Source organism: Triticum urartu, chromosome 7A (genome assembly GCF_056163025.1).
Source record: "Triticum urartu cultivar PI428250 chromosome 7A, HENAU_Tu73, whole genome shotgun sequence".
In the NCBI taxonomy this organism is placed as follows: domain Eukaryota; kingdom Viridiplantae; phylum Streptophyta; class Magnoliopsida; order Poales; family Poaceae; genus Triticum; species Triticum urartu.
In genome coordinates this window covers 598,066,938-598,078,001 of record NC_141879.1, presented here as the reverse complement: position 1 = coordinate 598,078,001, position 11,064 = coordinate 598,066,938, and the positions used below count along the sequence as shown (strand labels likewise).

General features: G+C 50.8%; 1 protein-coding gene across 1 annotated transcript; it reads right to left on the bottom strand.

Annotated features, from left to right (window-relative positions):
- Window positions 1–3,441: 3,441 nt before the first annotated feature.
- Window positions 3,442–5,228, bottom strand: LOC125523887 (benzyl alcohol O-benzoyltransferase). The gene is made up of 2 exons (XM_048688946.2): window positions 4,645–5,228; window positions 3,442–4,553 (listed from the first exon to the last, which is right to left on the bottom strand). Exons 1-2 carry the CDS (start codon window positions 5,095–5,097, stop codon window positions 3,657–3,659), a joined length of 1,350 nt encoding a protein of 449 aa, XP_048544903.1. The 5' UTR covers window positions 5,098–5,228; the 3' UTR covers window positions 3,442–3,656.
- Window positions 5,229–11,064: the final 5,836 nt, after the last annotated feature.

The window sequence follows — 11,064 nt, the reverse complement described above, 5'->3', positions numbered from 1 at the left end:
CGGCGAGAGCTCCGACCTGTCCCCACTACAGTAAACGACCATGGCGTTCTGAAGACGCCCCTCAAGCTCCACCAGAGCCCTTGAACGCCGGACAACGCAGAGCTCCCCCGGCGCCATCTCCAGATCGGAGGCAACCACCAGACGAGGATCCCCCAGACGGGGCCAAGCTGCCGGCGTCGTGCCGCCCGAGAGCGCGGAGGCAGGAGGCGGAGGCGCACGTGATCCGGAGTGACTAGGCCGCGCCGGACCTGAACAGACAACCACGCGCGAGCCGGAAGCGCCTCTGGCCACCTTGGCCGCTGCCTCGCGCCTGAGCTCCTCCACCGGCGACGGGCTGCGCGGCCTCTTGCACTGGCTGGCGACGTGGCCGGACACCCCGCACCGAAGGCACACCACCATGTTCGTGCAATCTTTGAGAAAGTGCCCCTTCTCGAGACACTTGAAGCATCTGTCCCGCATCTCCGGTGAGACCTCCTTGCGGCCAGGCGAAGGGCGCCGGGGCGCGTCCGCCGACGGCTGCTCCTCGAGGCGGCGCTTCCAAAGAGTTCTCTTTGAGGCAGGCGCCTCCTGCCAGGGCGAGATCCACCGGGAAGGACCTCCCACGAGCCCCGTCTCCGGCCGGGCCACGGTGTCCCCGACCCCAGCCGAGCTCTCCGACGCCGAAGCCGACGAGAGGCCAAGACCAAAAACGACCGGGCGCTCCTCGGGGAAGGCCGAGGTCACAGAGTGGGGACTGGAGCCCATGGAGCGAGCAGAGGGAGGGGGAAGGGAACGCGGGGAAGCCGGCAAGCGCGGGGTGCGGAGGGTGGCCGCCGGAGCCGGTGCGGCTGCCGGCGGGAGGGTGGACGCCGGCGTCGGAGTGACGCACGGCGGGGCGGCTCGCTCTCTCGCTCTCTCGGTCTCGTGGCAAAGTGTTTGCTATGGTGACTTGTAGGTAAGTCTTGTTTTTTAAGATAGTCAAGTTTCATGTAGATGTGTGCGGGCGTGGCTATGTATCGCTTGCTTTTACTAGGGGTGCTATATCTCGCTTGCTCTGCGTCGGTAGCTGACGATAGCCCTGCTTAGCACTCTCTCACTAGTTGTTACGTCGGTCCTTTTCTTTTAGCTTTTTTTTATTTTTGAATATATTTAAAAAACTTATAAAAAATATATTCAAAAATTATTTGACATAAAATTTTAAAAAGTTCATCGCACATCGGAAATTGTTAATGTAGTGTTAACATTTTTTCGTGCAACTTCAAAAAAATGTTCTTACTATTCAAAAATGAGTGCATACCATTAAAAAATGTGTGTGACATTTAATAAATGTTCACGTGTTTCAAAAATATGTATGTGGCATTTAAAAAAAATCTTTATACAATATAAAAAATGTTTGCATAACTTGAAAGCATGTTACATTTTTTAAAATATCTATGCTCTCACTAATATGTTTGTGCCATTTAAAAAATGTTAGACATTGTAAAACAATGTTTATGTAGTTTTTTAAAATCGTAGAACTAATAATTATTTATGACATTCTTAGAAAATGTTCACACATTTCAAAGATATGTTGTGACATTTTTTAAAATGTTAATACAATGTAAAATAATGTTCATCTAATATTAAAAAAGAGTTTTCTACCATTCAAAAAAATCTTCAACGTGTATTTGAGAATGTTTAACATTTATTCTAAGAAAATATTCAAACTTGTATTTAAAAAATGTTCATCATGTATTGGGAAAATGTTTAACGTGTATCGAAAGAATGTTATGCGTTCATATGAAAAATGTACATCACGTATTGGAAAGTCGACATGTATTTGAGAAAAAAGATAAAAAGGAAAAAAAACAATGAAAACTGATACAAAAATATATAGAAACAAAAATAAGAAGAAAAACCACATGAAAGGTTCTAAAACCGATCTAAACCAGTCCATAGATGATAAAACCTTCCCAAAACCTCTCCAGGAGCTACAGTGTTAGGCCGACTGTTTTAGGGGAGGTCTAGAGGCTAGACGGGGCTAGATATCCCAACAAAGAGATATAGCCCTCGCGGGTGTGTCTCATACGTCTCCGTCGTATCTATAATTTTTGATTGTTTCATGTCAATATTATATAACTTTCACATATTTTTGACAACTTTTTAATGGTTTAGCATTTATTTTTATCGTCAGAGTAACGTCTTTTCATAGAAAACCTCATCGGAGCACCAAAGCTTTCAGCTGCCGCCACCTTAGGTTTAACTTTTACCGTCTTTTTTGAATTGCCATAGATCCAACATTATAGCTTTAGAAATCTTTTTGTCCACCACTTAGCAAAATTTTCACTGATAGATTTGAAGTACCATAACTGCCATGGCGGCTTATGACATAAACCGTGACCCGCCATATAACATTAGGCCCCATTTAAGCCGCAATCATCCACCTCAAAGTCAATAATCCGGCAATATCCTTCCGGTTAGCTGGCTTATTCATCCTCATAATTCAGTCCTCCGGTTTGACAACCGTATACTCTGAACTGTATCTCCATAGCCATTAGCCTTTTACAGCGGTTTAAACAATAATTTGCAACTCGCTGGATATCTGCCGGTTTAATAACATTTTGAATCGCCTTGTGTAGGCTGTGCACCCAATCATGACTAAGACCGTCACATCATGCGACTGGGTCCCATCCATCGTTATCGAGGCAATGCTCCAAGATTATGTCAAGATTGGCTTCTTACTGGTAAAAAACATCATTCACTGGCATGCTCCAAAACCAGACGAAGTCATACCTCAGCCGTGGTTGCTGGGACATGTGGAATTTTGTCATGAAAGGCCAGAGAGCAATGTGGAGGCTCATTGTATTGCAAAAAATTCTCTTTTCTTAGCCGTAGGAATCAACCCCCTGATTATGTAAGCACTCTTATTACGTAATAAAGATCTGGTGGTTTGTCTAAAAAATAGTATATAGAGATACGGGGTAGGCTAGACGATGAGGACCAACCTCCTTCTGCATGTGAGAAGTTTGACTCTTCAGCCCGCTTCACATTAGTGATTGTTGTCACTTCTTTTGTTTTTCTAATATAACTTTGTGGATAAACACTAGGTCTAACCCTTCCACTAGAAAAAAGTGCACCCTTAGCCGTTGATTTTCTTTTTTATGAAATGTAGCTGTTGATCCACTCCCCATCAAAGTAGATATTGTACTCCTTCAGGTCCTTTTTACTCTGCATATAAAAATTGTCTGAAATCAAACTTCATAAAATTTGACCATATTTATATGAAAAAATATCAACATCTATCATGCCAAAGTCGTACAATATGAAAATTTAAATCATGACGCATCCACTGATATTAATTTCACAATGTAAATGTTGGTATTTTTTTCTATAAAGTTGGTCGAACTTTACGAGACTTGACTTCAGACAAATCTTATATGTGAACTACAAAGGACCGGAGGAAGTAGTAACACACCTTTCATCTTTCTTTTTCCCCCTTTTGTCAGGAGGACACCTTTCATTCCTTAATAGTAGATCCAGTAAATTACATACAAGTACTACAATTTTTTGCATGAAAATTACATACAAATTGTTGGACAGTGTAGATGCACACGTGATACGTGACGACGTATGCTCTGTAGTATATGCGGCTGCACCAGCACCAGTACGTACGTGGGCAGATGCTCGATCGCGCGCAGCTAGATCTCGGCGGTGAGGCCTTCGACCTCGAGCTGGAACTTGTCCATGGCGTCCTTGGGCAGGCTGATAGGCACCACGGTGCTCTCCTCCCCCTTGCCGTTCTTGGACCTGGAGAAGTAGTTGGTCACGCCGGGGATCGGCCCCTCGCCGCCCTTGGCCGGCCCGCCGTACACGGCCTCGCCCCACCCGAAGTCCACGCTCTTGAACCCGGCGTGGCTCACGTCCGACACGATGTACGTCCGAGACAGCGCGAACAGCGGCCGGCCCCGGAGCACCATCAGGTCCGCCACCGACAGCAGGTAGTCGTACGTCACCGCCGACTTGGCCTTCTTCACCAGCTCCAGCGCGTAGCCCAGCCCGCCGGCGCAGAGCTCCCCGGCCGTGGTCGCCGCCACGGAGTAGGCGAAGGCGTTCCCGTAGAAGCCCTCCGGGAGCGGCACGTCGCGGCGGCCGCGCGCGTTCACGATGAAGGACAGCCGCACCTCCTCGTCGGCGCCGTAGCCGAGCGCCGCCGTGCGGCCGAGCCAGATGCACGCCGCCACCAACTCGAACCGGGAGCTCCGGCTCATGTGAGGCGGCGCGCGCTGCCGCAGCCCCGCGATCTCGCGTGGCCCGAAGAAGAAGGGCACGCGCGCGACGTCGCCGGGAGGAGTCGTCAGCATCCGGTCGACCGACCCGCCCGCCGGCTCGCTGTACTCCAGGTGCTGGTACGTCGGCTGCGGCGGCTGCCTCGCCATGAACATCTCCCTGCCCCACGCCGGCGTGATCGACGGCGCGGCGGCGCCGCACGCCAGCTCGCAGACGGCCTTCTCGAACTGCATCCCGCCCGGCGCGTCCGCCACGCAGTGGCAGAAGCGCTGCCCGAAGATGAAGCCCCCGCACTTGAGCCTCGTCACCTGCACGTCATAGTTGACAACATCTTTATTTACCTGCTGAAACAACTCGATCGATCTTACTACGTGACAGGGACACGTGCACGGTGCCTACCTGGATGTAGAGCAAGGGGCGGTCGATGACGGGCTCGACGCCGGCGACGGTGGTGCTCTCGAGGATGAACTGCTCGAAGCAAGGGAACGGGGGGCTCTGCACGTCCCCGAAGTCAGCCGCGGTGAGGTCGACGTCGGCCTCGACGAACATGACGCCCTGCGCCTCGCAGTCGACGACGAGCTTCCTCCCGGCCTCCTCGCGCAGGCGGCCGGCGAGCGGGTAGTAGGGCACGAGCGCCCTGGCCAGCGCCTCCCGGATGACGGCGGCCGGGTCGACCCCCTGCTTGTCCGGGTTAGCCCGGTACAGGTGGATGCCCGAGCTGTAGAACCGCATGCCCTCGCCGTCGTCGATGTCGGACAGCGTCTTGGTCTCCCTCGGCGTCTGCTCCGCCGGGGCCACCAGCACCGGCTCGCCCCGCCGCACCGCGAACGCCGGGAGGAGCGACGACGCCATCGACTCGAAGCGAGGCAGCTAGCTAGCTAGAGACTCCGCAGATAGCACACGTCCGTGCGCGTGCAAAAGCCGTGGGGAATGCGGTGCGTTGTGAGAGGACGTGAGTGGAGTGAGTGTGCTCGTGGTGATCATGGGCGCGTTTTATAGGGGAGGAAGATGTTGGGGTTGGTGCCATGGCCATACGGCCGTTTGGTCGTCGGAATTCCGGCGTCTGGCCAGTAGGTGGGCTGGGCATGCATGATCAGCGGTGGCGTGGTGGGGGTTGGTCAGTGGATTTCGCCGTTGGGCCACACACACGCGCGCACACGAGAACGGATTAGGCAGCAAGCAATGATGGTAAGCACGTACGTACGTACTCCAGTAGATCTCGTGCGGGATCAAAGTCGCGCGGAAATCCGTTAAACAAATTCCCGGCGAGAAGGACGTGTCAACTGTTCGACGCCACTCCGGGTCGAGATTCAGGCGCGCACCCTGCATGCAGTGTGAGTGGCGTTTGGTGGCCGTTTTGCCCGGGGGCGACCTCCTCGGGTCGCCGGGCACGGTTCAGACGTGCAGGTCAGTGCCTTTTTGACCGGGGGGGTTGTACGCGGTATTATTAGCCGGTGCCTCCCGGCCGTCAAATCAAATCATAGTACGTATAATGGCCCGCATGAGGGTGACATATGGAATCCATTGAACGACAGTTTTTTTCACGTTGATTGTGTTTATTTTGAAGGTTTGTCACATTTACATTTTCTTAGGGGTCGCGTTTAGATAATTACATGAAAGTACAATTACATACTTTTTAAAAATAATAGCTTTTGATTTAGATAATTTTCTTTTTTGCGGGAGAAATGCTTGTATTGCTCAATCAATTTAGGTGATTTTCTTCATACATAATTCATCAAAATTAATATTTTTAACTTCTGCAGCAACACACGGGAAGATCACCTAGGCTCTCTAGTTCTTTTCTTTAGAGAGAGAGAGAGCCCCTCAAAAGAGAGAGAGAGAGAGAGAGAGAGAGAGAGAGAACCTAGATTGTTAGTAAGCCGCTCCAAGTTCTTGCACAAACTCCACTGGCTTTTTGTGTTAGCCCAACCGCTCTGGCAAAGCCCATGACAACATCAGTCGGTAGTAAATAAAAGACAAATGATCAAGCAAGCAAACCTATGCCATGACACACTCAAGAAGTAAGTGACGAATGTATGTACTGTACAGTCACCCACGTAGTTATTTTAATTAAACAAGCATGTAGTTTAATTAAAATATCTTTCGTTAACCTATAGATAACACGGTGACATAAATATCAAAGAAGAAAATTAAATCTTAAGAGATAACTTGAGCCGCCACTACAATTTTGTCGAAACTAAGCTTGACTGTTTAACAAAGCTTAGTACATATAATGAGTAGAAAAGGCCCCAATGTATGCAAATCCAACTTAAGCATATCTTTCTTCACGCTTGCACACCTTAAAAAACATATCATGTCAGTAAGTAAAATGTTAATCAGTGGAAGCACACGCATGTTTGTTTTGGACACTGTGCACTAAAGGCCTCTTTGGTTCAAGGAATTCCATACAAATTTTGGAGGATTCCATTTCTTATGATTTTTTTATAGTTTTGCGTTGGTACCTGTCGTGGTTCTAAGTCTGACAGTAATGTAGGGGGGTAGGTATGGAGAGGCAAGATCTTAGCTATGGAGTAGTTGTAAGCACACGAGGTTTACGAGTTCAGGCCCTTCTCGGAGGAAGTAATAGCCCTACGTCTCGGAGCCCGGAGGCGGTCGACTGGATTATGTGTGTATGAATTACAGGGATGCGAACCCTCTACACTGAGGAGGGGGGTGGCTTATATAGAGTTCGCCAGACCCCTGCGGCCCTCAGTTATGCAGGGTTTTAAGTACATTAAGGTAGGGGCGTTACCTAATAAAGTGCTATGATGACCATAAAAGCTACTTAATGACCGACCGTTAGCGTGCGGAGCGACTTTAGGTCTCCTGGCCGTCGAGTGGTTGGATCCTGGTCGAGTGATTGTTTCTTGGTCGAGTGTCTTCGAGTCTGTCGAGTGGAACACCTCCAAGTCGATTGAAAGGTGATTTCTTCTAGAGATGTCCTTGGGTAGGCCAGTCAGGACAGGTCCATGACCTTACCCTAGGTACATAGCTTCATCATTAGCCTCCGAATGGATCGAGGTTTGAGTGGGGAAGGAGTTGAGAACTTCTCCGACTCATTTTTCACGCCATGAGTATATCTTGTTTCGGATCAATGAACCTGAGTGACGACAGCAACTTCCTTTTCAGTCGCCTTGATCCATTCTTAGTTTTTTGTCGGGTGAGTTTCTTTACTTGAAAAGCTCCGAGTGACGGTGTGGAGGAGATCTTCCGTCTGACAAGTTGTTCTGCTGCCCGCGGATTTCGTGGGATTCGAATTTTGGGAAGCGCGCGGGACGGGGGAGGCCGCAGTAATCGGATGGGATAGGGCGGAGCTTCCTCGATCTCTGCGCCACCTTTTTCGTCACGTATCACGCGCGCGACTATTGCGGGATTTGACAGGATCGTCTGGGCCTACCAGTCAGCCACTCGGAAGTAACCTCATATAAGGCGTTGGACCGGGGTTTCTTGAACAGTGCGTTCTCATTTCCTCTCCTCATCTTCAGGCTTCTTCGTCGCGCTCGTTCTCGCCCCAGCGCCGCCGCTCCGTACGTGTCTCGCCGGCGACGATGGGAAAGGAGAAGACGGCGGCTCTAGAGCAGGCGAAGAAGGCGACGGCAAAGGCGAAGGGGAAGGCGACCAGTCGGGGTGGATCTTCCTCACGAGTCGGCCTGCCGAAGGGCTGGATCCAGGGCGACTGGATCCGCTCGACGATCCGCCAAGAAGACCTCGACGACCTAGCCGACGGAGGACTGATCCCTCATGGATCGGCGCGGCTTCCGAGGAAGGAATCGGAGCCGCAACCTCGGGAGGGTGAGCGCGTTCTCCTTGCCACCCACGTCGACCGTGGGTTTTCCTTGCCTCCTCACCCTTTCTTTCGGGGATTTCTAAATTTCTTTGGGGCACAACTCCACCACTTCACTCCCAACACAATAGTGTATCTCACTGCTTTCGTGTCTTTGTGCGAGAATTTCTTGGGTTGTCGGCCTCACTGGAGTCTTTTCAAGCACATTTTCACCTGTCGTTCCTAGACGGTGAAAAAGGCCAATCCGAGTGATGAGAGAACACAAGTGATTCAGATGTGTGGGGGTCTTGGTGTTCAGATGAGAGGGAAAAGTTCCTTTTCGGCCATGATTCTTCCCGACTCGGTCCGCGGATGGAAGTCGACCTAGTTTTACTGCAAAGACCAGCCGACGCCAGGGCAGTCGACTGGCCTCCCTCCTTTTACCATGGACCGAGTGAGGAAACCCTCCTCTTTGAAGGTGATCCCGGAGGAGAAGGCGCAAGTTAGGGTGCTGGTCGAACGGGTGGTCCAGCTTATCCGTGACTGGGTCACTGGTATGGATCTCTTGGAGGTTTTCCTTCGGCGGCGCATCCAACCTCTTCAAGCCTGAGACCATCCAATGTGGATGTATTCGGGTCTTGACGACACCACTCGGATTCACCCGGAGGAGGTCGATGACGACACACTGGAGGGGTGGCTGTCGGGCATCACCAGAAACAAGGACAACCCCAGGGGAGCCAGGAGAGTTCCTCCATTCGACCAGTCCCATGAACCAGAAAAGGTCCGATTTGAGCTTTTGATTATAATCTGAATCCACTCGCGCAGCTGTCTATACTACGTCGACTGACTTTATTCTTCCTGCTTTCTTTCAGGCCCTTATCGAAATGTACTCAGTGCCCAACGGAGAGCAAGAACAAGACCCGGAAGGAGAGGCGAGCGGCGGCAACAGTGGCGAATGGCATTCTGACGGAGAAGGGGACGAAGAAAGCGACGACTCAAGTGAAGAAGAAGAAGTCGAGTCGCCTCCTCGCAAGGAGAGGCGATCCAAGCTTGACCAAGAACGACCGAGCGCCCGTGAAAAGGCGATTGCTCAGACTGGCCAGTCTTCAAAGCGTCCTCGGACATCTTCACCAACCCCAACTGAAAAAGCGTCAAAGCATCCCAAAGTTGCAGAGCAGAAGCCTCGGAAGGCGTTGCCGAGGATTAAGATTGACATCCCCGTCGCTTCTGCGTGAGTGTCTCCCTTTGTATTCACTCGACGCTCCATGCTATTTATTTTTTTCTTGATTTAACCAGACGAACTTTGGAACTGGCAGCGCTGCTACTTCCGGGACCTCAGCTTACAGGGACGAGGATGAGGTAATGGAGGATGCAGTCACTTCCAATCTGGGTATGATTTCTGTCAATCTGTCTTTATTTGGTCGACTCAACTGCAATGTGTACCATTGGGTGATGTGATTTTGGCGACTGATCTTTGAACAACTCCTAACATTATTGACCTCCCCGATGATGATGATGATGAAGAGCCTGGGAGGCCTTTGACGAGGAAAAATAGGAAAGCTCCTGCAAGCAAGGTGCCACAGTCGACGCCGATGGCGGAACCAGTCGTTCAGGACGTTGTTGATGCCAATCGGGGTTCTGTTACCTTCGCCGTACCATTGTCGAGTGCCCTGCCTTCTTCGTCGACTACTCAAGCTCCTGCCGACCCACCTTCAGTTTTTGCGATCCATCATGTCCCAGAGGACGAAGTGAATGCTGCCAAGGAAGCCATACGCCAGGCGGGTGTTATGGTGGAGAAGATGAAGGCGGTGCGGGACGCCAGTCAGGCCGCCTATGACGCCACCTCGGCTCTCCAAAGCAATGTTTAGGTCAGTTGTTCACCGCTTTTTCTGTTAGGATATGCTATCTGAAGACTCTCTTTCCGAAAATCTTTGCATCTGTACACCCACTGGGTGCGTCGATTGAATTTTTGGACTAGTGGGGTCATGTTGAGTGCACCCAGTGGGTGTAGTCCCCGAGACTACGGTGGACTGCTGGCAGTCGACTGTAGTCTTTGTATTTTGATTCTTTCGCTCGATCTGGTCTGGCCGTGTTGAGTGTAAACTGAACCGGTGGGGGCACGCAAAGTGCACCCGGTGGGTGTAGTCCCCGAGACTACGGTGGACTGCTGGCAGTCGACTATAGTCTTTGTATTTTGATTCTTTCGCTCGATCTGGTCTGGCCGTGTCAAGTGTAAACCGAACTGGTGGGGGCACGCAAAGTGCACCCACTGGGTGTAGTCCCCGAGACTACGGTGGACTGCTGGCAGTCGACTGTAGTCTTTGTATTTTGATTCTTTTGCTCGATCTGGTCTGGCCGTGTTGAGTGTAAACCGAACCGGTGGGGGCACGCAAAGTGCACCCACTGGGTGTAGTCCCCGAGACTACGGTGGACTGCTGGCAGTCGACTGTAGTCTTTGTATTTTGATTCTTTCGCTCGATCTGGTCTGGCCGTGTTGAGTGTAAACCGAACCGGTGGGGGCACGCAAAGTGCACCCACTGGGTGTAGTCCCCGAGACTATGGTGGACTGCGGGCAGTCGATTGTAGTCTTAGTATTTATTGTCTTTGTCGTTTTTCGCTGTAAAATAACTTCCCCTCCCTGATTGCAGAAATCTTGTGATCTTGGAGCTCGCTTTGCTGACTTGGAGAAACAGCAGATCCAGCTAAGTCTTGACCTGGAATTGGCTCAGCGAAATCTGAAAAAAGCTCAAGACGAGGCCGCTGGTATGGAAGGTAACTGATTGTCGACTGAACTTCAATATATCTCTTTGGTCTCTTTTTTGATTCGATTATTTCTTTTGCAGAGAAAATGAAGTTGGCTCTGGACAAGAAGGACTCGGACCTCGCCGCCGCGCAAAAAGCAGCCCAAGACAAAACCGTTCTCGTGGACGAGAAGCTTGCTTCAGTCGGAACGCTTGAAGGAGAGGTGACTAGATTGACATCTTGTCTTAATGAAGCTAACCGCGAAGTGACCAGCCTGAAGAAGGATAAGGTCGCCCTGAACGAAAAGTTGGAGT